Consider the following 27,414-nt stretch of genomic DNA (forward strand, 5'->3'; position numbering starts at 1 on the left):
GAGAAACTCTGTCTCGAAAAACAAACAAAGAAACAAAAACATTTATTTTATTTAGGGGCTGGAGACATTCAGTACTCAAGAGCACTGGCTGCTTTTCTAGAGGACCCAGGATCAATTTTCAGCACTCACATGGCAGCTCACAACTATCTCTAAGGCCAGTTCCAAGAGGATCTGGGGACCTGACACCCTCTTCTGGTCTCCATGGACATTGCATGCATGTGGTACACAGACAAATGCAAGCAAATCACCTATACATACAAAATTAACTTGTGACTGGGCATGGTGGTGCATTCCTTTAACCCCAGCACGTGTGTGTATATGTGTGTGTGTGTGTGTGTGTGTGTGCATGTGTGGAAGCCAGAAAAGGCTACCGGATGTCCTCTATCACTGTCTCCATATTCCTTTAAGGCCAAGTTTCTCTCTGAACTTCAGACTCATGTTTTCTTAACTAGGCTGGAAGCCAGCAAAGCCTTTGGTATCCCTTGGTTGTTATGTGGATGGTAGGGTGCAAATTCTGGACTTCATGATAGTGCATCAAGTGTTAAGTGCTGAATCATTTCTCCAGCCCACATTTCATAGCTATGATACACACACACACACACACATACATATATGGTGTTAGTGTGCACAGCCTTTGTACTCTATCACTGACCTAATGGTATACTGTTGCTTTGACTTTTTGAACAGGGTCCCATGTAGACCAGGCTGGTCTTGAACTTGTTATGTATTACAGGGATGAACTCATTTCCAAAGGCTGGATTTACAGGTCTAGGATACCATACTCAGGGTTAGAGATAAAGGAACAATTGAGGATGGAACAATTGAGGGGGCTATTAGCACAGCTAATTAAGTATCCAAGGTCAAAGTGGTCTAATTGATCACATTTTGATTCTTCAAAGTGGCTCAAAGTCTTTATTGCTTGGGGGAAGCAATTGGTTCCCTTAGGACAACTATTCCTGCTACAGCATACGGTTTCATCTATGCAGATATGTGCCCTTAGCTTGTGAAGAAGGAGGGAGTCTTGTCCTTTGAGGCCTAGTGCAATGGGATAATGCTCTTGTAAACTGTAAAGATTTGTCACTTGTATTGGTTTAATAAAATGCTGATTGGCCAGAAGCCAGGAAGGAAGTATAGGTGGGGCAACCAGACTAGGAGAATTCTGGGAAGAGAAAGGGCAGAGATGCAGAAGAATCTGACTTACTGAGAAAAGGAACCAAGTCATATGGTTAAACATAGATAAAAATTATGAGTTAACTTATATTGTAAGAGCTAGTTAATAATAAGCCTGAGCAATAGGCCAGCCAGTTTATAATTAATATAAGAAAGACTCTATGTGTTTATTTGTGACTGAACGGTTGTGGGAGCAGGTGGGACAGAAACTTCTGTTTACAGCCTAGCATTGCTTCATAAAAGTATTTATTGATTAGTCCTGTTGTTCCAGGAATGCAATACAAAACTGACATTTTATGATACAACTGAAGCACCTTTTTGGCAATCTGGAACAGAATATTGTAAAAGTTGACAATTAAATGCCTAAAGGTGATAGATATAAAAATCATGGCAGGCTGTTATCCTTTTACTTTGTGAATTCAAATGAGAACTCAATGCTCTTTAGGCAAAGCAGTTCCCATCTAAAAAAAAAAAAAGGTTTATTTTTATGTGCATGGGTGTTTGCTTGCATGTTTTTTTTTTTCTTTCGAGTCAGGGTTTCTCTGTAGCTTTTGGTTCCTGTCCTGGAACTAGCTCTTGTAGACCAGGCTGGCCTCTAACTCACAGAGATCCGCCTGCCTCTGCCTCCCGAGTGCTGGGATTAAAGGCGTGCGCCACCACCGCCCGGCTGCTTGCATGTTTGTGCATCACATACATGCCTCATGCCTCTAGAGGGTACTAGGGTCTTGAGTTACAGCTGGCTTTAAGTCTCTATGTGGGTGCTGGGAATTGAACCTGGGTCTTTTGTTAGAATAGCCAGTGTTCTTAAGAGCAGAGTCATGTTTCCGCCCCCAACCCCAAAGCAGTTTCTAAGTATCAGTATTATTATTGTTGTTGTTGGGTAAAAGGGCTAGTCAAAGAAGCCCAACTGGCGCTGAAAACTGAGCCCCTGGTTCTGAGATCAGAGCCAGTGAAAGAAATGTTTTAGACCGGGAACCCAGAACCAAAGGAATGCACCCTGACTCTGAAACCAGTGCCAAAGAAATATACTCTGTCCCTAGAACAGAATCAGAGTCAGTGAAAGAAATGAGCCCTAGAGTCAAAAAGCTTAAAAAGGCCAGTGAAAGAAACACAGTTTGGCTCTGAAATCAGCCATCTGTGCCATTGACCAATTAAACTTACCAATTCCTGAGCAGGGGAAAACTAACCAACCCATCATCTCCCTGGGAAAACTCCGCCCCTAAGAACCCCTATATAAGCCCTGTACCAGTACTATTTGTGGGTGCTCCTCATCCACCCTGGTATAGCTATCCACTCTCCTGGATTCTTTCCTCTTAAGAAATCTCTTGGACGAGGTTTGAGTGAAGACCTTCTTTTGCAGGAGCAGAGATGGAGTGGACTGGGACTGTAACACTTTCGCTGGGGAAGCCTTCCCTTAGCCGAGCAGAGTTGCTACACTCTGGAATACTGGAGCCGAGCTGTAATGGGGAAAGCGCTCTCCAGCCGGAGCAGAGCTGTCACTTCCTGTGACCTGTGCTCTTGCTGGTCCAGACTGCCAGAGCACTTTTCCACCCGAGCTGTAACACTCAGCATTCCCTGGCTCCTGCCGGCCAGGATCCCTTTCCATCTGAGCTGTGACACAATTATTGCTATTATATTTTGATTTTGCCCATCTCATAGGTTTATCTGAAACTACTGTGTCATCACATAGACAGACTTGCTATACAATAACTATTAATTGCCACCAAACCCAAGATTCTCCTATTCTAGCTTTCCTTTTTCCTGTCCTAGCCTAGAGGGTATGATTTAGTAAGCCTGGAGCGAGCTGAAAAAAGTTACTCAGAAAAAAAGTTTCCAGTTTTGTGGGGTAGCTTACACCTGTAATCCCAGGTCAGGAAGGCCAGAGCAGGAGGGTGGCCCCGAGTTCGTGGCCAGACTGGATTACAGTGGAGCTCCGTCTCAACCAAAACTAAACAGGAAACGAGCAGCCCAACAACAGTAAAACGGCAAGTACACCGCTCCACCTCCCCGACAAGCGCTCTGCTTGCGACCACGCCCCCACGTTCTCGTGGAAAACGCGCCCCAAACTCCAGGTATCGCGACAGTTACTTTCTTCTTCAGGCTAGACCATAGGTCTCGCGAGAATGGCTTGCCCAATCACGCCGCCGATTGGCTTCACAAGATGGCGGCGCGCTGGGAGCGTAGCATCTGCGTTTCTAGGCGCTTCGCTGTGTGAGTGGGTAAGGATCCTGCGTTTGTGCGGGGCCCAGCCATACACGCCGTCCGGCTCCTACACTGGCATATGAGGTGCGAGGTTCAGAAATCAATTATCTGCTTGTGCTCATTAGTCGCTTAACCAGTACCGGCTTTTATCCACTGGTTCTTGGCTCCTCAGGGGCTTAATTGGGGTTTGAAGCCGGGGACCCTGGGCGACTGTGTGCTCCGACGCAGGCGGTGGGGTGGGTAGGTGGGAGGAGTTGAAGGAGAGAGCCCCTTGGTGCGCCTGGGCTGATGTTTAGAGAGCTCTGAAACCGAAGCGGGAAGAAGGCGTGGATGAACCCGAGGGGCGGTAGAACTAGAGAAAAAGTCAGATTAGTGACGGGGGGTATGGACACAGAACGGAGGTGTTGGGGTCGTGGCGGAAGGCATCTGTTCCGTTTGTTGTTCCTTTTTAAAATTTTTTTACTTTATATGTATGTGTTTTGAATGCACGTATGTCCGCAACACGAGCACAAGTACCGGCAGAGGCCGGAAGAGGACGATGCCATGGGGCTGAGTTAGAATTGGTCGTGAATCGCCACGTGGGTGCTGAGAATCGAACCCAGGCCCTTTGGAAGAGCAAACAGTGCTCTTAACCGTTGATCCGTCTCTACAGCCCTCAGAGTTTGATGTTCTAAAAGCCGAATTTAGACTATCCGATAGGGTTATGCATGAGAAGAAATGGTGTTTGAAGAGATGAGGGTCAAGAGGAAACACGGTGTTAAAGACGAAAGAAGGCAACCCTCGAGGTCTTTGGTTTTTGGACTCGCTCACTTGAGCCTTTTTGTAGCTGTTGTTGAGACTCCCTGGGCTGCCCATTCGGAAAGAGAGTGTTATGATTCAGTGGCTTATACACGGTGGAAAGTATTTGGTAGTCATTGGCTTATGGTGTTGATGTCTGAACCCAGTGCCTTGCACGTGCTAGGCAAATGCTCTATCACTCTGAGGTACATCTCCAGGCGATTTCATACTCTCCTCAGTCAGCAAATAGTTGAGTACCTATTCTTACAGATCCTTTGTTAAGGATTGGGGTACCTCAGCGAACAAAGTTTTCCCTCGTGGAATTTGCTTGTGGGGAAAGTTTTAAAAATTAAAACAAACATGTAGAGAATGTCAAGTGAGGAAATTCAAAAGACAGTAGTTTAGGAAGGTGATAAAGTGTGTTCTAGTCACTGAATGTTTTAGCGAGGTGACGTTTGACCAAACACCTAACAAGGTTGGGATATGTTCAGTGTATGTACATTTCATACACTGTATGGGGGAGGGCAATCCATGACGATTGAATAGCAGCAGGTGCAAGTTCCGCGTGATGATGCACTCTGGAGAAGGAATTCATGAGTAGCCTTGGTTACAAAGTGAGTTCCCAGCCAGTGTGGGCTACTGGAGACCTTGTCTGAGCAACAAAAACTATAAAAAGACAAGTACAAATAGCCCTAAGGTGTGAATGTGCCTAACTTGATCAGGAAATGGCTAATAGGCCAGTGTGGCAGGAACAGAGTAAACTGGGTGCTAGGCAAGAGCTGACACCCAGTTAGCTTTGAGGAATGGAATAAATAGGTATGTAACTAAATATCCAGAAGTTAGTTCATCTGGGGTATAGCAGCCCCTTGGTAGAACTTGTGTGAGACACTGGGTTAAATTCCTGGTGGAAAAAATTTTTTTTCTCCCAGAAGTTAATCAAAGGAGTGACTTATATTGACTGCATCTGTTACGATCGAATAAGTAGTGTAGAAAATGAACCAGATTGACCAAGACTGTAATTTAACTTGCGTTACATATGTTCAGATTACACGCCTGTCAGCGCCCTCTTTTATGTGTTGGTGAGTCCTAATGTATCAATATCTCTTGAATTTATTAGAGGAGTGCCTTTCTTTTTGTTGCTCTACAGTATTACATGAAAAAAGAACACATTTCCCTTTGATAATCTTGGGGCCTTGGGTCCTGTCCTCACCTTATGTTCCTTTTTAACCAGATATCTGTAAGGGGCATGTGAATCCTTGGGAGTAAAAACTGAGTTTCTAGGTGTGTGTGTGTGTGTGTGTGTGAGAGAGAGAGAGAGAGAGAGAGAGAGAGATTCTGGAGACTGAACCCAGAGTCTTGAGTGTGTTGGCAAGTATTCTAGTGATAAACTGTATCCCCTCAGTTGGGGAGGGTCCTGCATGTTGCAGCAAGCTGGACTTAACAAGAGCACTGCTTACTTGCCTTACTATTTGTGTGTGTGTGTGTGTGTGTGTGTGTGTGTGTGTTTGTTTTAGAGGTAAGGTCTCAATTGTAGACCAGACTGGCCTGGAACTCACTATGTAGCCGAGGTTGGTCTTACAAGCTTACCGTAATCCTCCTGCCTCTGCCTCTCAAGTACTGGTATTATGGACATGTATATACTCCTTTCCTCACTAATGCTTTTGAAATAAATATGATTTCTATGTCTCTCTCACATCCCCTCTTCCCTCTCTCTTTAAAGATGGCTCTAAGCAAATCAATGCACGCAAGAAATAGATACAAGGACAAGCCACCTGACTTCGCATATCTGGCATCCAAATATCCAGATTTTAAGCAGCATATTCAGATAAATCTGAATGGGAGAGTAAGGTAAGTAATACATGGAAAGATATCAATATGCATCAATCTAGTGATATCTAGTGGACTTGGTGTGGTAGGAAGCAAGCTGGACCAACAGAAAATTTGAGTGCTAGCCATGTGTGGTTCATGGAATGTGTCCTGTGACTTGGACAAATCCATCCTGGGGTCAACTTTTTAAATCTACCAAGTCTGAAAATTAGAGAGCCTCTTAATGGCCAACTTAATGCTTCTACAACAGAGGTGCCAAAGTAACTCTGAATAGGATTGTACTCTGTGTGATTCAGTGTTCAGTGAATGGTAGAATGTCTTGTTACAGCTGGGCAGTGGTGGCACACACCTTTAATCCCAGCACTTGGGATATAGAGGCAGGTGGATCTCTGTTAGTTCGAGGCCAGCCTGGTCTACAGAACTAGTTCTAGGACAACTGAGACTACACCTTTCTTTTAATTTTGCCCCTATAACATAGTTCTTTTTTTGTTTTTTTTTTTTTGTTTTGTTTTTCGAGACAGGGTTTCTCTGTGGTTTTGGAGCCTGTCCTGGGACTAGCTCTTGTAGACCAGGCTGGTCTCGAACTCACAGAGATCCGCCTGCCTCTGCCTCCCAAGTGCTGGGATTAAAGGCGTGCGCCACCACCGCCCGGCTATAACATAGTTCTTAACTTGCACTGAATTTGGCAGCATGTTTTTGCATATAATGCCTTTTCAGATTATAGTCTTTGTGAATATGTATAAATTTCCTCTGAATTAAGCAGAGTGCCTTACTGTCTGCCTTAATTCTCTTTATCACTCTGTATGGTAGAAGGGGAAAGGGTTCTTGAACTTGCTATTGTTAGTCTTGTACTAGCAATTATTCTGCCCCAGTGTTCCGAATGCTGAAATTACATGTGTCTTCCATGTCTAGCCTCTGATTTTATTTGTTTTTTGGTTTGTTTTAGCCCTGGCTGGTATCAAATTCATAGAGATCTGCCTGCCTCTGGTGGGATTAAAATGGTGTGCCATCATGTCCAGCTTAACTTTGTATTTTAAGATAGGCAAATCATATTTTCAGGATTATGTTTAAACAGATACATTCCGTTTTGTTTTTATTTGTTCTATATGTATGCATGTGCACCTGAGATTAGTGTTTATGTATGGGTATTATGTGTGTGTAAGAGCCTCCTAAGGTCAGAAAAGGGCATTGGATGCCCTGGAACTAGAGTGAGATTCAGATGATGATGAGCCACCATGTGGGTGCTGGGAATTGAACATGGGTCTTTTATAAGGACAGCTCGTGCCCTTAACTGCTGAGCCATCTTTCCATCTCATAAATGGATACATTCTAAGAACACTGTAGACAATAGATTGAAGAGAGAATTAAAGTAACTAGAAAATTTTCTTTTTAATTATTATTTTATTTTTTTATGTGTATGAGCGGTTTGCCTGTGTGTATGTTTGCACCATGTTCATACTTGGTCTCTATAGAGACCAGAAGGGATGTCAGATCCCCTGAAGCTGGAGTTACAGACAGTTGTAAGCCGCCATGTGGGTGCTGGGAACTTGAATGCTGAGAATCCAGTTAATTGAACCTGGGTCTTCTGGGAGAGGAACCAGTGCTCTTTAACTGCTGAGCCATCTCTCCAGCCCCAAGTAATTTCTATTATATTTATTTTTATGTGCATTGATTCTTTACCTGTAAGTAATTCTGGTCAGACTTGGAGTTACAGACAGTTGTGAGCTACCATGTGGGTGCTGGGAATTGAACCAGGGCCCTCTGGAAGAACAACCAGTGCTCTTAACTGCTGAGCCATTTCTCTATCCCCAGAAATGTTTTTAGTATCCCAGATATATCAGTATATTAGTGGCCTATGTGTAGGCAATAAGTAAAGCTCAGAAATTCCCAGGTACAGTTAGCAATACGTGGTAGAAATTAGGAAGAAAAGAGCCAAGTATGGAGCCTGAGGTCTTCTTCCTGTAGTCAGAGGAAAGGTAGTAGCATTTATAAGCTACAGATTACAGAATGAACTGATTTTAGGAAGTTGCTGTTTTCAGTTGTGCACATTAGATCTGAGGATTTGGGAATACCTGAATGGAATATTTCCCAACTTTTTTTTTCCCCTCTTTTTTTTCAATACAGGGTTTCTCTGTAGCTTTGAAGCCTATCCTGGAACTCACTTTGTAGACCAGGCTGGCATCAAGCTCACAGAGATCCACCTGTCTCTGTCTCCCATGCTGGGATTAAAGGTGTGTGCCACCACCACCTGGCATGAATGGAATATTTCATAGGCAATAGAAAATAAGTTCAAGGAAAGGGGCACAATGATAGTGGGATGGCTGTTTTTTTGAAGGTTGAAGAGAAGTGAAGAATTCAGTATATAGGAAATAGATGCAGTTGGTTTGGAGAACCGTGCGCAGGTGTGGATATAATAGGAGGGTAGGTTGTAACTGAAAGGAAGAAAGGTAAAGAAAACAAAGAACATTTAGGGGCCAGAGAGTTGGCTGGTGGTTAAAGGGACCTGACACCCATCCTGAAGACCTGAGTTTCATTACCCAGGGTCTCACGTGGTATAAGGAGAGAATCGACTCCCACAGATTGTTTTGACCTCCACAAGCACAGCATGACACATGCACATACACACATAATAAATAAATAAAAATTTAAAAGCACTATATAACATTCTAATAATTCATAGGTGTGATTCTTCATATGGATGAGCCTGAAGAGAATTGGTTAATTTGTGCTGCAGGGACTTAATACAGGATTTTATCCTTGTGAAGCAAGCACTCTGCACTGAACTATTCTTCCATCCTGAGTAAGGTGTGTTTGTGTGTGTGTGTGTGTGTGTGTGTGAGAGAGAGAGATATTGAGATTTATGACTTTATGAGTGTTTTACCTTCATGTAAGTAAGTGTCCATGTACATATAATGCCTGCAAAAATAAGAAGCAGGACTTATATGTGGTTGTGAACTGTTGTGTGACTGCTGGTAATTGAACCCAGATGCTTTATAAGAGCAGCAAGTATTCTTTTTGTTTGTTTTTTTGAGACAGGGTTTTAGGATTAAAGGCATACATCATTGTGTCAGGCTACAGCTTCTTAAAAGTCAGTGTGGTCTGGAGCACTGAGAATGAGTGTTTTGTACTCTCACATGAAAATGTGTGTTTATCTTACACTTTGAATTGGATTTATTTTATTATCATTATTGCTGTTTTGAGTTTTTTTTAGATGGTTTCTCTGTAGTTTTGGATGTCCTGGAACTTACTATGTAGACCAAGCTGGACTGCCACCATGCTCAGCCTGCAAAGTTAGTTTTTTGTTTTTAATTTTAGTAATGGTACTAGAGAGATTACTTAGTGGTTAAGAGCATTTACTACTCTTAAAGAGGACTTGAGTTTGGTTCTCAGCAGCCACTTGGTGGCTAACAACATTCTAACTCCAATTCCAGATGATTTGATGCCTCCTTCTAGTCTCTGAGGGCACTGTACACATGTGATGGATAGTCATGTAAGCATACATGCAAGCTAGACAGCCATACAATTTTTAAAAATTAAAGTTTTTGTTAACATTTGTTTATACATGTATGTGTGTGTCTGTGCATGAGTGCGGTCATGTGCCACGGCATGTGTGGAAATCAGAGAACTTGTGGGAGTCTTGTCTTTCTAGCATGTGGATTCTGGGGCTCAAATTCAAATTGTCATACGTGGCAGCGACTAGCTCTATCCACTGAGCCATCTTGCCGGCCCTTCAAAGTGTCTTTTATATTAGATAAAAAGAATTGCCCCCGGCAGTGGGCAAAGAGACACCTTGTTGGTGGTGGTGTTCTTACATCAGTCATGGGCAGAGCAGATGGCAGTTCTTTGTTCATCCTAGCTTGATGCCTGGCTTGGTGGCCAAAGCTGTTTCATGCCTGGGACATATTTAAAAAAAGAATTAGAAATCATTCACAGAGGAAAGCAAATGTGCCTATAAAAAAGACATGACCATCATTAACATTTTCTTTAATTTTATTTATATGTGAATGTGTGTGTTTTTGTGCCATGGTGCATGTGGAGGTCAGAGAACAACTTTCAGGAGTTTGTCTTCTCACTGTGGCATCGTGTGGTTGGTGCTTTTACACTATCTCCAGTATTGGGGAGCTCAGGCTAGGGTAATTTTTTTTTTTTAAGATGAAAATAGTGTGTGTGCGTGCGTGCGTGTGCATGTGTGATGTATATGCAGGAGTGTGCTGCTGTATGAAATTCTTTTTTTTTTTTTTTTTTTTTTCTTTTTTTTTGATTTTTCGAGACAGGGTTTCTCTGTGGTTTTGGAGCCTGTCCTGGAACTAGCTCTGTAGACCAGGCTGGTCTCGAACTCACAGAGATCCGCCTGCCTCTGCCTCCCGAGTGCTGGGATTAAAGGCGTGTGCCACCACCGCCCGGCTGAAATTCTTTTTTTTAAAGGAGAGTGGATGGACACATACTTGAAACAGACTAGCCATGTCATATCTTGTTTTTTGTTGTTGTTGTTGTTGTTGTTTTTGTTTTTTAAATGCCCACTAACTATTATTTATTTATTTATTTGGGTTTTTCAAGGCACTGTTTCTCAGTGTGTAGTTCTGGCTGTCCCGGGACTCACTATATAGACCAGGATGGCCTCAAACTCACAGAGATCCACCTGCGTCTGCCTCCTAACTGCTGGGATTAAAGGTGTGCGCCACCACCACCCAGCCCTACTAACTTTTTAAATTTTTGTTTACTTTTAGTTTGTATCTTATACGTATGATTGCACGTGTGTCTGCACTACATGTTCCTGGTGGGTAGGCCAGAACAAGGCTCAGATCTGCCAGAACTGGAGTTCCAGGTGGTTATGAACTGCCGTGTGGTTGCTGGGATTCAAACCCAGGTCTTCTGGAAAAGCAGAGCTTCTGAACCATTTCTTCATCCCCTCCAGAAGACAACTTTTGAGAGTTGGTTCTCTATTCCCATCATTGCCTATGGAAGATTGAACTGAGGTCATCAGCCTTGTGTGACAAACGCTTTTACGTGCTGAGCTATCTTGCTGGACTGTATATTTTTACAGTAAAAAGAACACAATTTCTTAGGTTTCGTGAATAGCACTATCAGACTACAGTATGACATATGTAGAAGGGATCTGTTATATATAGGTATAGGAGGCGGGAGACCAGCTCTCTTGTGTCAAAGACTTAGCAGCTTCTAGCAGGAATACTATTTTTGCTGCTTGATTAAGTCAGAGTTCATGATTCCCTGTATTGATAAAATGTTCCTTTTATTTTTTCATGATTCTGTCTGTCTGTTGTTTGTCTATCTGTCTACCCAATCTATTTTGGTTTTTCAGGAAAGGGTATCTTTGCTTAGCCTTGGTTGTCCTGGGATTAGCTCTATAGAACAGGCTGGCCTTGAACCACAGAGATCTGCCTGCCTTTGCCTCCCGAGTGCTGGGATAAAAGGCATATGCCACAACCCCATGACTTTATTTTTAGTTATGTGTATGTATCTGTGTACATGAATGCAGTGCCTGAGGTCAGAAGAGGATGTCAGATCTCCTGGAGCTGGAGTTACAGGTGCTTGTTAACCAACCTATACAAGTGCTGGGACTAAACTCAGGTCCTGGAAAATAATTGTTGAGCCATCTCCCCACTCCCAAAATTTGTTTGCTTGCCTGCTTTCTCTCGTTGAAGACAGTCTTGCTGTATAGCCCAATCTGACCTTCAGCTGTTCTTTTTCCTTAGACTCCTGAGTTATTTTTTTATTCATTTATTTGTCTACTTATTTATTCACTTGTTTTTACAGTCGTAGAGATCAAACCTAGGGCCTCTTTTGCATTCTAGGCAAATGTTTTAACATTGAACCATATACTTTCATTTGATTTTCTTGAAGCAAGATCTCAAACTATCACAGAGTAATCTGAAACTCATTCTAGTCTCATCAGGCCTCAAATTCATGGAGATCCTCCTACCTCAGCCTTCTGAGTGCTGGGTTTACAGGCTGGTTATACATCCAGTTCAGGCACTTCATTTTTAGTACTGTCAGTTTATTTATTTATTTTTTTTGGAGACAGGGTTTCTCTGTGTAGCCCTAGCTGTCCTAGAACTCATTTTATAGACCATGATGGCCTTGAATTCACAGAGAACCACCTTCCTCTACCTCCCGCAAGGCTGGGATTAAAGGTGTGTGCCCCCTCCACCTGACATTATTTTATTTCTTTTAAACAAAAGATTTAATTTGTATTATGTATATGGGTGTTTGCCTGTGTGCTCTGTGCATGCAGTTCCTGTGGAGTCCAGAAGAGGGTGTTGGATTACTTGGATGGGATTGTAGATGGTTGTGAGCTGTTGTGTGGGTGCTGAGAATTGAACCAGGTCCTTTGGAAGACCAGCCAGTGCACTGAGTGGCATTTGACAACTGAGGTTTTATAATTTTCTAGTTTTACGGAGACTAAGTCTCTTCATCTGAAAGGGAGGTAGAAGGATATAGTTTTGCATGGCTGTTATAAAGGGTAGTGATAATTTATACATAGCGATTAGCTTATTATAAACATTTGATTAAGGGTAGGTATATATTAGGAGGCCTGATAGAACCGAGATGGTAATATTAAGGATGTGATGATGTCTCTGTTCTTGCTGTACCTGTCATTGCTTTGTTAAAGTTTTTATTTTTATTTTTTTTAAAGATTAATTTATTATGTACATGGTGTTCAGCCTCCATGTATGCCTGCAGGCCAGAAGAGGGCACTAGATCTCATTACAGATGGTTGTGAGCCACCATGTGGTTGCTGGGAATTGAACTCAGGACCTCCATAAGTCAGTGCTCTTAACCTCTGAGCCATCTCTCCAGCCCTGCTTTGTTAAAGTTGAATCAAACCATTGTGGTTTTGCTTTTTTATAGTACCCAGCTCCATAGCAACAGCCTGCTGTTTATATATGTGCTCTGTTAGTTGATCTTGAACACAGTATGACATTTAATTGGTTTGTTTTTAAACCAAAGACCAACACTGAAGGTTGGTCGTACTCGGTGACTAGAGTTTTTAGCTTCTCATTGATGATCCAGTGACACAGACCAGTATTGCAGCAAGGTTGACAGGCTTTGGTGTTTATTGACACACTTAAGGTTCAGCTTCTGCAGTATTAGAATGATTCTTAGGTCATCCTTGGATAGTGGAAATGCATTCTAAAACTCATTGCTAGTGATGATACAAATAAAGTATTCATTGCAGCAGAGTGGGAATCATTCTGGGGAAATCAGAAGTTTGTTGACAATAGGCTGTTTTGTGAAGCTGCATGTGTTAATTAGACAAACAACAAGGACTGATGGAATGAGTAAGTGCTAATTTTCACGTGAGAGCTAATTTTAGTTCCAAGGCCTCCCTGTGATCTTGGAAATGAGAATAAAAACAGTTCTTGCCTGTGTTCAGGATTTGCAGTGTCCCAGGGTGCTAACGTGACCTAGATATATTTAAGTGGTGAGGTTGGGTGACTAGACTTTGCCCTACAAAGGATTTCTAACACTTGGACTATTGTCTGCCTTTTCTTAGAACTAAAAAATGAACAGTCAATTCTGTTAATAGAGTCTAAGAATCAGTTTTCATAAGTTTTGTTTATTCCCTTCACTGGTCTTCCCTCTGCTATGTACTCAGTGTTTTTTGGTGATAGGTTATAGTTCCTCATTAATAAATCATGTGCTGTAGTTTATTAGAATGAGAGAGACTATGTTTGTATGTTTTTTTTTTGGGGGGGTGTCTTCTTTTAGAGAGTCTTGAACTGTATCTCTGGCTGCCTGACATTCACTGTGTAGACCTGGATGACCTTGAACTTTGGAAGATCTTTCTGCCTCTGCCTCTTAATTGTTGAGGCTTCCATTGCCTGACCATAGATTTTAGTTTTGTACAATTGAGGGTCAAATCCAAGGTTCCTGTGCACACTAGGTGAACACTGTACCACTGAGCTGTACACCTAACTTCACATTTTGTTGTGTGTGGGGTTATAGAGAAAGACAGGGAGATACTTTTCAGTAATTTAAAAAAGATTTAAAATTATGTGTAACTGCTGGGTGGTGGCATACACCTTTAATCTCAGCACCTGGAAGGCAGAAGGCAGGAGGATCTCTGTAAATTCAAAGCCAGCCCCATCTACAGAGTGAGTTCCAGGCCAGATTCCAAAGCTACACAGAGAAACCCTGTCTCGAACCACCCCCCAAAGAAATTATTTATATCATTTCCCTTTTTCCTTTTCCTCCTTCTCTTCCTTCTCCTATATACCCCTTGCTCTCAAATTCTTTCTCCTTCCTTCCTTCCTTCCTTCCTTCCTTCCTTCCTTCCTTCCTTCCTTCCTTCCTTCCTTCCTTCCTTCCTTCCTTATTTGGTGCCTGTCCTGGAACTAGCTCTCTTATAGACCAGGCTGGCCTCGAACTCACAGACATCCTCCTGCCTCTGCCTCCCGAATGCTAGGAATAAAGGCATGTGCCATCACCACCCGGCTGGCTTCTTTCTTTTTAATTGTTGCTGTTGGTGATGATGATTTCAGTGTGTGTGTGTGCGTGCGTATATATGTGTATCTGTGTGTTTGTGTTTGAGACAGGGTTTCTCTGAACAGTCCTGGCTGTCCTGGAACTTGCTTTGTAGATCAGGCTGGCCTCAAACTCAGAGATCTGCTTTCCTCTACCTTCTGAGTCCTGGGATTGAAGGCATGCACCACTATGCCTAACATAAAAATGGGGGAATTTTTTTTTTTTATTATAAAATTAGATTTTGTTTTGTTTTGTTTTTGGTTTTTGAGACAGGGTTTCAATATGTATCCACTGTGTCGTATGTAGACCAGGCTGGCCTTGAACTCACAGAGATCCACCTGTCTTTGCCTCCCGATTGCTGTATTAAATACACCTTCTAGATGACTTATGGAAAAAATTACAGAAATGTATCATTCATAGATAATATAATGGCAATATTACATGTATAAAAGAAAAAAGTTGAGGGTTGGGAAGATGGCTCAGTCAGTAAAATGCTTGCTATGCAAATATGACTGTTTTAGGATTTCTATTGCTGTGAAGAGACACCATGATCATGGCAACTCATAAAGAAAAGCATTTAGTTGGGGTTCACTTACAGTTCAGACGTATAGCCTGTTATGGTGGATATGGTGGCGTGTGGTGTGCAGGTAGACATGATGCTAGAGAAGCAGCTGAGAATTCTACATCTTGCAGGCAGCAGGAAGTGATCTGAGTGTCACACTGAGCAGGCTACACCTATCCCAGCAAAGCCACACCTCCTAATAGTGCCACTTCCTTTGGGGGCTATTGTTTTTCAAACAACTACGGTGACCTCAATTTGTTCCCCTAGTACCCTTGTAAATGCCTGGCACAATGGTGTATCCCTATAAACCACCTGCCTGAGAAGTAGGAAGGAGGATTCCTGAGGCTTGAACTCCAGGTTCAGGGCCAACTTGACATAGTGGTGGCTGTCTGGCATAGTGCTCTTTCAGAACGTGGTCTCAGTGGCTGCTCAGCTGTGAACAGTTTATATTGCCCATGTGCATAAAGACCTTGTGTCATTTGCTCAGTTCACATTTCTTTGCCTGAACTGTTATTTTGAAAGCTGTTCTTAGTAGATTCCCTGGATTTGCCATCCTGGATTTTTACGTCTCCAGTGCAGAAGTAACACTGAGAAGTTGTAAGGTATTTAAGTTACTGGGTGTGCACTTCAGAAAACACTTTCTTTTTTTTTTTTTTTTTTTTTTTTTTTTGGTTTTTCGAGACAGGGTTTCTCTGTGGCTTTGGAGCCTGTCCTGGAACTAGCTCTGTAGACCAGGCTGGTCTCGAACTCACAGAGATCCGCCTGCCTCTGCCTCTAGAAAACACTTTCAAATTTTGTTTGAGAAGGCATTTCTAGGTTATTAGGTTTCTTTAATTTCTAGAATTGTACATTTGAAAATTTAAAACTTTACGTGTAGTATGATGGGATATTAGTGTATTTGAATAGGATATGATTATAATTAGTGTCTTACTTGAATATGGTTTTCTTCGATGTGTAAGATTGTCTTTTATTTCTGTCATTGAAGAAGATAGGGTTAGCTTACCTTTCTTTTTTTCCTTCGAGACAGGGTTTCTATGTAGCTTTGGAGTCTGTAGCTCTTGTAGACCAGGCTGGCCTCAAACTCACAGAGATCCGCCTGCCTCTGTCTCCTGAGTGCTGGGATTAAAGGCATGCGCCACCACCACCCGGCTCTAGTTTACTCTTTTAATAAGCTTGAGAGGGTTTTGTTGTGTAACAGCTCTAACTGTCCTGGAACTTGTCCTGATGGTTTTTTGTTTGTTTGTTTGATTGGTTTTGTTTTGAGATGGACTCTATTTGTACCTTGGCTGTGCTTTGGAACTCTGTATGTAGACCAAGCTGGCCTCAAATTTAACAGACTTGCCTGCTTCTGTTTCCAACTTGGGGAGATTAAAGGTGTGTGCCACCACACCTGGCTATTGCTGAACATCTTTATGCTCTTTTTTCTTTTTCCATTTTGAGTGAGGTTTTGAAGAATTGTGATAGGGTCAATGATGTTGATGATGGTGTAAAAGAAAAAAATAGCCAGCACTTGTAAAACAGTATCAAGAGCTGTGTTCTTCTCAGACTGTCATGTGGCACTGATGTTGGTACTCTTAGCCTCAACAGCTGAGACAAGTGTCAGTGAGGTGCATAGCTTGTCCAGAGTCTTGCAGCTAAGACAGAAAACAGGAATTGGAATAGAGGCACTCTTAGCCCCTGTGCTGTGCTGCATGTGTGGATGCAATTGCTCTGTGGTGGGTAACTCTGCTGCTTCATAGGCTATGAAGATGCTAAACACCATGTGTCTGTTGTGCCAATGTTGAACATTAGGAAATTCAAATGGGCACTGGGTCCCTAGTGCAGCTCCTGATATGGCGAAGGAGCTAGTGCAGCACAGTGGTACATACTAATCAGTTCATCTTTTTCTCTACTCTTCAGTCTTAATTTCAAAGACCCTGAAGCAGTCAGAGCCCTAACTTGTACTCTTCTAAGAGAAGACTTTGGACTTTCTATTGATATTCCTTTGGAGAGACTAATTCCCACGGTTCCCTTGAGGCTCAACTACATTCACTGGGTAGAGGATCTGATTGGTCACCAGGATTCTGACAAAAGTACTCTCCGAAGAGGAATTGACATAGGTAAGTTGAGGGTTCTTACTACTTTGAGGAACTAAAAGTAAGTTTCTTAGGTTTGTACATTGTCAGTCTCTTCTGAGCTCTTCCAGTATTTGTTGTGAAAGAGTCTTTTATTTGTTGCACATGAACATTTGTTCTTGGTTTCTCTTGAGAAGAGATGTCCATGTCAGTTAGGAAGCAAGGGGTGGGAGAAGTGTGGGAGGAGAGAGAGGCCCTTGTCTACTTAGCTTACAGATCTCCACCTTAGTATCAGTGTCTGTTGGGCCTTGTCTACTTTGCTATTAGACAATTCTTTATTTTACTGTTATTACTTTTGAAACAGGGTTTCTCTGTGTCACTCTGGTTGTCCTGGAACTTGCTCTGTAGACCAGGCTGGCTTCAAACTGAAAGAGATTTCCTGCCTCTGCTTCCTGGATGCTGGGATTAAAGGCGTGAGCCACCATGCTCTGTTCTAAAGCTTCATACCCTTTTTTCTTTCTGTTTTATTTTTTTTTATTTTATTTTATTTTTTTTTTTTGGTTTTTCGAGACGGGGTTTCTCTGTACTTTTGGAGCCTGCTCTGGAACTAGCTCTTGTAGACCAGGCTGGTCTTGAACTCACAGAGATCCGCCTGCCTCTGCCTCCCAAGTGTTGGGATTAAAGGCGTGCGCCACCACCGCCCGGCTTTTGTTTTGTTTTTTTTTTGAGACATGCCGTCTCTGTGTAGTCCTGGAACTAGCTGTGTAGACCAGGCTGGCCTGGACCTCACAGAGATCTTCCTGTCTCTGCCTCCTCGGTGTTAGGATTAAAGGGATTCTCCACCATACCCAATTTACAGAATTAAAACAAAAAACAACAGGGGCTGGAGAGATGGCTCAGTGGTTAAGAGCATTGCCTGCTCTTCCAAAGGTCCTGAGTTCAATTCCCAGCAACCACATGGTGGCTCACATCCATCTATAATGAGGTCTGGTGTCCTCTTCAGACCTTCAGGCATACACACAGAAAGAATATTGTATATATAATAAACAAATAAATATTTAAAAAAAAAAAACAAAAAACAACAATAAAAAAAACCAACCGATTATTGTTACACTGAGAAACCCTGTCTCAAAAAACAAACAACAACAAAAACTGATTATTGTTTTTACTTTATGTATGATGTTTCATCTGTGTATATGTATGTGAACCACGTGTATGCCTGGTGCCTGCAGATGGTTGAGCTGCCATGTGAGTGCTGGGAACTGAACCTGGGTCAGCAACGTGTGCTCTTAATTGCTCAGCTTTCTTTCCAGCCCCTACTCTCTATTATTTAAAGTTTGTACATTAGTACTCATACTGAGATTTTTTTTCTTAATGTGATATTCATTTAATAAAATTAATGTCAGTTAAATAAAATGATGTTTATGTGTGTTACCATGCCCAACCCTTATATATGTTACTTTAAAAAAATCACCTGTAAGCAAATCAGTTCCAGTAATATTTATTTAAGCCTCCAATTCAAACTTTTTTTTTTCATTTTTACTTCTGGTCTGATATGTCAAAAAAAAGTTGGATATTTCTGCTAGGCATAGTGGCACACGCCTTTAATCCCAACATTTGGGAGGCAGCAGCGTGAGAATCTCTGAGTTGAAGTCAGCCTCATCTATATAGTGAATTCTAAGACAGCCAGGGCCTCATCTCAAAATTAATCAAAAAACAAGGAGAGCTGGGCAGTGGTGGCGCACACCTTTAATCCCAGCACTTGGGAGGCAGAGGCAGGCGGATCTCTGAGTTTGAGGCCGGCCTGGTCTACAAGAGCTAGTTCCAGGACAGGCTCCAAAACTACAGCAAAACCCTGTCTTGAAAAAACAAAACAAACAAACAAAAAAAAACCAAGGAGAAAAACTTGGATATTTTAAAGTTTGTCTAGGATCCAGTCTTTTTTCCTCATTTTAGCTTTTAATTCTCTGTTTCTTATTCCAGTGACTGTAATACAGTGAGTGCACTTGTTGTGTTTTGTTCATTTACTCTTTGAGGGGCCTGCTACCCAGCTCTCAAATAATCACGGGGAGCCTTATTCTTTTGTGTGAATCCTTGGCTTGTTTCTAGTCAGTTTTTCTTGACTTAAATTTTCCCAGCTACCTTCTGTCTCTGGGCTTTTTCGTTTGTCTGATTCTATTTATACCTTACTCCATGACTTATTGTGCAGTTGGGTGGCTGGCCTCTGATGTCCTCCTTTTCTTGTTCCTGATCTTCTCTTCCCAGATTTCTCCTTCTATTTATTCTGTCTGCCAACCTCGCCTGTCCTTCCTTCTGCCTCACTATTGGCCGTTTAACTCTTTATTAGAACAATCAGGTGTTTTAGACAGACAAAGTAACACAGCTTCACAGCAGAATTAAACAAATGCAACATCTTTACATCATTAAACAAATGTTCCACAGCACAAATAGATGTGACACTCTTTAACTAATATTCTACAGCAGCACTTCTCTTTATTTTTGCTGAGACTGTTGATCACAGTTTTGTGATTTTTTTTTTTTTTTCAGATAGGATCTTGTTATTAATTGAGGCTGTTCTCACATTCCCACATTCAAGAATCCCTACTGCTAGGGTTTGAACCTGAGTTGGCCAGACAGGCATTCTACCATTGAGCTGCATCCTCATTTCCTCTTTTCTTTTTGGAGTTGGGGTTTTACTCTTTTGCCCTTGCTGGCCTCCAACTCCTTATCTCAATGGATCCTTCTGTCTCAATTCCCTGTGTTTTTCAGAACTATGGAATTGTAGACATGCCCATCGTATCTGGCGCCCTTTAATTGATTTATTTTATATTATTTGTGGCTTTCTGACATAGGATCTCCTGGAGCTCAGCATGTTTTTAACTTCTGATACTATCTTGGCTCCAGAGTATTGGGCCTATGGGTCTACACCATCATATTCAGCTGACTTTATGAAGTATTTATGAATTATGTACTGTCCATCTTGACTGCTCCCATTGCATCATCATCTCTACCATATGTACAGAACAGCTTCTCGGTGCTTTGCTCTCCTCAGTTGCTCCCTGCATTCCAATGTTGGTACTGTGTCCAGAAAATACGTATCAGTCCACATTTGATCAAATCTGTAGGTTTTTTTTTTTTTTTAAAGATTTATTCATTATGTATATAACATTCTGCCTGCATGTATGCCCACACACCGGAGGAGGGTGCCAGATCTCATTACAGATGGTTGTGAGCCACCATATGGTTGCTGGGAATTGAACTCAGGACCTCTGGAAGAGCAGTCAGTGCTCTTAACCACTGAGCCATCTCTCCAGCCCCTGATCACATCTGCATCTGTTTTTACTAGTTGCTTTTGTGATAAATACTTTTTTTTTGAGATAGGGTTTCTCTGTGTCGCCGTGGCTATCCTGGAACTTTCTCTGTAAATCAAGCTAACCACAAACTCAGAGATCTGCTTGTCTCTGCCCCCGCCCCCCCCCCCCCATTAAAGCCTTGGCTTGGCCTATTGGAATTTCCATTTTCTCATCTTTACTCTCTTCTCTGGTTTCTTTAAACCTCAGCTTACATGATTTTTCTTTTGTTTTCCACACTTTTAGTATTTGTTATTTGTTGTGCCTCGAACTTCTTGTCTTCATCTTGTTTGTTCCCATTTATACTACATGCACCAACTCAAGCTTGGTTTCTCTGACCTTGCAACCTATGAAAGGTTACTTTCTTGTTTATAATACTTGGTTAATATTTCTATTTGCCACTAGACTGCAATGTAGAAGGAGCTGCGGGCAGGCCTGCTTTTCGTCCCACCTGGCTGTGGCATGGCTAGCTTAGCCCCGGAAATAATAACACGGAAACTGTATTCATTTGAACACTGCCTGGCCCATTAGTTCTAGCCTCTTATTGACTAATTCTCACATCTTGATTAATTTCTAATAATCTGTGTAGCACCACTACGTGATGGCTTACCGGGAAAGATTCTAGCCTACATCCGTCTCGGGTCGAAGAATCATGGCGTCTGACTGACTCTACTTTCTTTCTCCCAGCATTCTGTTCGGTCTACTCCACCTATCTAATTTCTGCCCTATCAAAAAGCCAAGGCAGTTTCTTTATTAACCAATGAAAGTAACATATAGACAGATAGATGACCCTCCTACATCACTGCAAACTAGTTAAGATAATTTCTCAAGGCCTAGCAAAGTTGTTGGATAAAGGAATTCCTTTTTTTGGTTTTTTGAGACAGGGTTTCTCTGTGGCTTTGGAGCCTGTCCTGGAACTACTCTGTAGACCAGACTGGTTTCGAACTCACAGAGATCAGCCTGCCTCTGCCTCCCGAGTGCTGGGATTAAAGGCGTGCACCACCATCGCCCGGCAAGGAATTCTTTTAACATTCAAATTCTAAGTACTTCATGTGAAATAAGCTCTGGAGACCTGATGGAGTTCACTTAAAGCTCTTATCTTTTATGTTCTTGGTAGAAGATGGCTGATGGGTCCTAGCAAGCTAAGAGCTTCCTATGCAGATACTGTGATCTCAGCACTTGGATTGTAACACAGTGGCAAGATCCAGGCTGATGCTGGCCTGGGTTGTGCAGTGAGACTGTAACTAGGGAGGAAGTGGGGGAAAGGACTCTAGCCTATTTGGTGCTAATTGCATTTCAATTATGCCCCAGACCCTCTGAAGTAGCACTTGGGGATACACGAGGTTAATGGATTTTAGCTCTTCACAAGGGGCAAAGCTTGCTGAAATCATGTTCTTTCTAATTAGGGTTCTATATAAATTCTTCCCCCAGACTCCAACAGTTTGCTCTAATTCTATGACTATGCTTTCCATTTTTATTTATCATTATAAAGATTATTACTCACTAAAAATGTCATTTGATTTTCTAGGGATATCATAATGTCAGGATGCAAGTTTCGTTGTCTTGAGGATTGAAGAACAATTTTAAGAGGTTAAGGGGATAGGTCTTTTACTTATACTTTTTTCTCCCATTAAGACAAAATTAAAAAGAAGGTCCCTTTTTTCTTGAGAGATGAGAACATTCTAAATGACTCTAGCTCTCCATAATGCCCAGACCTAAGCAAGTGACTCTTGAGGAACTGGATGTCTTCTTCCCTCTTTCTACTCCCAAATCCCCAAGGAGGACAGCATCAGGGCCAGGAGACAATAACTGGCTACAAAGAGGTTAAAAGCTGCAGCCATTAATTTGGTCTCTGTTTCCCAGCCTGTTTAGAATAGGTCATGAGGAAGTGATGGGGTAAGTGTGCCTGTGGGCTAGAATCAGTTCCAGATCCTGCAGAGAGCTACTGTGGAATCAGTTCGTGGTTGGGGGAAAGCAGCCCTGGAATGGCTGATTCAGGCTGTAGCCATCAAGAGAAACCCTAGATTTCCTCCCCTTGAATATACTCAGTCTGATCTAATTGGTCAGGATTTGTCAGTGGTTGTAAAGGCAGCATTTGAGGAGGAAAGTTGACCAGTCCAGGGTTAGGGACTCTACATGTAAATTTAGGAACAAATACTGGTTGTTGAAGCTGATTTTTTTTTTTTCCCTTCCCTGAGCATTGGCTTCTTTTTTTTTTCTTTTAAACACTGCTTGGCCCATTTCTATTTGTGTGTGTAGCACCCCAAGGTGTGCTTACCGGGAAGATTCTAGCCTACGTCCATCCTGGGTCGGAGCTTCATTGTGTCTGCTCTGGAGCATTGGCTTCTTATTATGTCTTTTGAACCTATGCTAGGACTAGTCAACGAGTGATATTCTATACAACTACAGGGAGTCAGACCATTTGATGCCATGAAATTAGACACACAAGCACACTTCTGCTTTTCAGGAATGAACTATGTGTTTATCTGCATATTTTCTTTGTTTTCCTTTCTTTGAGACAGGGTCTCGGACTCACAGTTTGCTTGCCTCTGCTTCCTATGTGTGTCACTGTGTCCAACTTATATTGATTTGTTTTAAGATACTGCTGTGGTGTTTTAACAAATAGCATTACATTGAGAAAATTGAGTTTCGTGTGGGACATAAAAACTTTTATAAGCAAATTAAATTATATTCCAGTATTTTGACCACCAGGTGACTAAGCTGTCTTTTCCTGGGCCTCCAGTTGTCCACACTTCATTTATATACAGCATAGAGTAGGGCAGGGAGGTTTCTGTCCTCTGGGAAGTTTGTACTTAGGAAGAAGTGAAATGAGGAGCAAGTCCAGTAGCCACAGAATATCCTCACTAGTGAGTTAGTGGAGACTTGAAAGAATTCTTAGAAAGAACGGTTTTTATTGTTCTCACCTTTCCCTCTCATATGTGGGATGTGCTTGGGTTTTTATTTCCTAGGTACTGGAGCATCCTGCATCTATCCCTTACTTGGAGCAACCTTAAATGGCTGGTATTTTCTGGCAACAGAAGTAGATGATATGTGCTTCAATTATGCCAAGAAAAACGTGGAACAGAATAACCTCTCTGATCTCATTAAAGGTTGGTTCTTCTGAATAAATAGCCCCTCATGCTTTGTGTATTAAAACTTCTGTAATTTAAAATCTCTTATTATTACCTTCTGTGGGGTTTTTGTTTGTTTTGAGACAGGGTCTCTCTGTAGCTCTTGCTGCTCTGGACCTCACTTTGTAGACCAGGTTGACCTTGAACTCACAGGATCCTCATGCCTTTCCTTTCTTTCTCATTATTATTATTATTTTACTGTATGTTCTTAAGTATTTTTGATATGTATCTTAATGTACTTTTTGGTGGGGTGTTTTTTGAGACAGAGTTTCTCTATAGCTATGGTTGTTCTGGAACTTGCTCTGTAGATCAGGCTGGATTTGAACTTGCAGAAATCCACCTGCTCTGCCTCTTGAATGCTGGCACTAAAGGTGTATGCCACTACCTCCTGGCTAATATACTTTATTTTATAGAACTGCAAGATTAAATGCACATCCCCTGCCCTCTTTTGTAATCAACTTCTTCCATTATTGATTTCCAGTACCGGAGTGGGTTAATTGGTTATAGTCAGTGTACTTTTATTTAACACATTATTATCTCCTAACGTTTATAGTTTATGACTAGCAAGATGGCTCAGTAGGTAAAACTGCTTGCTTGCTTTGCACTTCTGGTGGCCCAAGTTTGATCTTGAAATCCATGGTGCAAAGAGAGCTGTCTTCTGAAAGTTGTCATCTGGTTCTTGGTATTCTCATGTACACACAGACACGCACACACACACAGCGAGGGGAGGGCACAAGATGTCTCAGCTGCTAAGGTGCTAGTCACCAAACTGACAACCTGAATTTAGTCCCATGATCCTAGAACTCATGATGGAGAGAATTGACCAACTTCTACAAGTTATGATTTCCACATGTGCACACACAATAAATGTGGTTTTTGTTTTGTTTTAAAAAATGAATGTAAAACCGTAAGTCTATAGTTTAAAACATTTATTTTCCCTGAGACTTACGGGTCTTCTGGTGGTAGACAAGCACTGAATCCTTGAGCTATATTCCTAGCCTTTACAGTTTTTCATTTTATTATTTTGTGTTTATGTCTGTGTACCACTTTCTGTGCCCACAGAGGCCAGTAAATCTCCTAAAAGTGGAGTTACAGCTGATTGTGAGCTGCTATATGGCTGCTGAGACCTGAACTGAGATCCTCTGTCAGAGTAACCAGTGCTTTTAACCACACAGCCATCTCTCCTGCCCCATCTATATATCTTTTATGGTGAGGTGCTTGTTAAGGTCTTTAACCTGTTTTTCATTGAATTTTTGTTTTTGTTTTGTTTTGTTTTGGTGTTTTGAGACAGAATTTCTTTGTCGCTTTGGAGTCTGTCCTAGAACTAGCTTCCCAAGTACTGAGATTAAAAGCATGCGCCACCTGGCTTTAGTGTAGTTTTATTTTAAAATTATATATTAACTTTTTTTTCTTTCTTTCTGAGGCAGGGTCTTACTGTGTAGCTCTGGCTCTTCTGGAACTCATGCTGTAGACCAAGCTGGCCTGGAACTTAACAGTGATCCACCTGCCTCTGCCTTCCGAGTGCTGGGATTAAAGGCTTGTGCCACTATAGCTGGCATATGTTCTTTGAAAATGTTTTCTTGCCAGCCTGTGGCTTTTCATTCTCTTGGCAAAGTCTTTTCCAGAGCAAAATGTTTAATGTGAAATTCAGTGCTTCCTTTTTCTTCATGCCCCATGCCTTGGTGTCTTATCTGTGAAGTCACTTCCTGGCCAAAGTTGTGTTTTCCTATATTATTTTCTAGGAGTTTTTTTTTTTTTTCTTTCACATCAGACGGGTAATGTGCCCACGTCGTAACAAGATTTAATGGGCGGCACATATCACGCACTAGCGTGATACCCCAATCATCACGCTTATGAACCATGAAAGGATCTCTAGGAGTTTTATTATGAGTCTGTGATGTGTTTTGAGTTAATTGGGGTAGGTGGATAAAGAAACATTCTGGTGATTGAACCCAGGACTTTATAAATGCTAGGCAAGTACTTTGCCACTGAACTGTATCCGCAGGCTCACCTTTTGGGTTTTTCAAACTTTTTTTAATGTGGCTTTTCTCTATAATCTATACCATGTAGTGTAGATTGGCCTGAGACTTGGATCTTTCTGAATAAATCAACTGATTCTACCTAGATAGAGGTCATGAGTAGATAGGGAAGTCTTCTCCTGCTGGTCTTGGGCAGCTTTTGCTTCCATCTTGTGTTTGGCAATAGTGCAGGCTATAGATGAAAACCTGTGTTCCTCAGCTGCCTCTTATGAATTCTTAGCCGATCCTCAGCAGCCAGTGTGGCAACTCATAGCCTACAAGACTTGACAGTTCCCTGAAATTCTTCCAGACCAGGGCTTGCACTTGTTTTCTGTCTTTTTTTTTTTTTTCCTGAGACAGAGTTTCTTTGTATTGCTTTAGCCCATCCTGGAACTCACTCTTAGACCAAATTGGCCTAGAACTCACAGAGATCCACCTGTCTGCCTCCTGAGTGCTGGGATTAAAGGCCTCTCTCTCTGATTTTTTCTTTTGTTTTGTTTTTGTTATTGTATTTGTGTCCTGGAGCCTTAATGTGCTAGCAGAGGATCCTGGTTCAGTTTCCAGCACTGACATCGGTTATAACTGCCAGTAATTCCTGTTCCAGAAAATTGGATGCCTTCTGGCTTCTGCAGGCAACTGGACTGGTACGATGTACATAAATTAATTCACATACACATACACAGGAAGAGAATAATAAATCTCTAACAGCACCAACAAAACCCAGGTGTGGTGGTGCACACTTTTAATCCCAGCACTTGGCGAGTTCATCCAGCCTGGTCTAGAGAGTGAGCTCTAGTGAAACCTTGTCTCTAATAGTAGGTAGTAGTAGTGGTAAGAACCACACGGTAAGATCTTGTCTCTAATAGCAGCAACAGGAAACAACAAACAACAAATGCTGTTTGAGTTGCTGACTTAAATTTTAGAAAGTTGTTCAAATGAATTTTCACATGTGATAAGAATAGAGTTTCCAAGAGTTTCTGAGAATCTTTGCCATTTTATGCTATGTATTTTCTGAAAAGTAGTACTTTCAGATTGATAATTATAACATCAAAATATTGATTACCTCTGAAAACATTAAAGATGTTATATGACGCACAGTTTTACATGTACATTCAAGTTTTTTACATAAAAATAAATAAGCATAGCATAACCATTTCTACTGCAAATTTCCTTTCACTATCAATGAATGGAAAGTTAGATTTATGCCAAATTGTTACTTTATACTTTCTGATTTACCAGAAAATGTTTGAGTTTTGTACCTGTGAGTTTTAGACAGGGACTTTTGTGTGTGCTGGCCTTGAACGCTGTACCTGGGATGACCTTGCCTCCACCTTCCAGATGCTGGGGTCATAGGTGTCTATACCTCCACCTTCCAGATGCTGGGATTATAGGTGTCTGTACCTCCACCTTCCAGATGCTGGGGTTATAGGTGTCTATACCTCTACCTTCCAGATGCTGGGGTCATAGGTGTCTATACCTCCACCTTCCAGATGCTGGGGTCATAGGTGTCTATACCTCCACCTTCCAGATGCTGGGGTCATAGGTGTCTATGCCTCCACCTTCCAGGTGCTGGGGTCATAGGTGTCTATACCTCCACCTTCCAGGTGCTGGGGTCATAGGTGTCTATACCTCCACCTTCCAGGTGCTGGGGTCATAGGTGTCTATACCTCCACCTTCCAGATGCTGGGGTCATAGGTGTCTATACCTCCACCTTCCAGATGCTGGGGTCATAGGTGTCTATACCTCCACCTCTCAGATGCTGGGGTTATAGGTGTCTATACCTACACGTGGTACAGGGGATTGATAGTCGAGCTTTGTGTGTGCTGAGCAATCTTG

The 27,414-nt window shown here is 41.9% G+C and overlaps 1 protein-coding gene and 2 non-coding genes across 3 annotated transcripts in view; 2 read left to right on the top strand and 1 right to left on the bottom strand.

Moving 5' to 3' along the window:
• Window positions 1–3,334: 3,334 nt before the first annotated feature.
• Window positions 3,335–27,414, top strand: part of Mettl16 (methyltransferase 16, RNA N6-adenosine) — a 54,845-nt gene continuing 30,765 nt past the window's right edge. Inside the window, exons 1-4 of the mRNA XM_057775363.1 lie at window positions 3,335–3,456; window positions 5,870–5,997; window positions 16,925–17,124; window positions 23,399–23,539. Coding sequence (XP_057631346.1) covers window positions 5,870–5,997; window positions 16,925–17,124; window positions 23,399–23,539 — 469 coding nt within the window. The 5' untranslated portion in view covers window positions 3,335–3,456. The remainder of the gene's footprint in view (window positions 3,457–5,869; window positions 5,998–16,924; window positions 17,125–23,398; window positions 23,540–27,414) is intronic.
• Window positions 9,739–9,882, top strand: LOC130878886 (small nucleolar RNA SNORA48). Its single transcript, XR_009057502.1, has one exon. It is a non-coding gene; the product is annotated as a small nucleolar RNA SNORA48 (small nucleolar RNA).
• LOC130878895 (small nucleolar RNA U13) lies at window positions 25,326–25,430 on the bottom strand. Its single transcript, XR_009057508.1, has one exon. It is a non-coding gene; the product is annotated as a small nucleolar RNA U13 (small nucleolar RNA).

This window comes from Chionomys nivalis, chromosome 7 (assembly GCF_950005125.1).
Source record: "Chionomys nivalis chromosome 7, mChiNiv1.1, whole genome shotgun sequence".
Lineage (NCBI taxonomy): Eukaryota > Metazoa > Chordata > Mammalia > Rodentia > Cricetidae > Chionomys > Chionomys nivalis.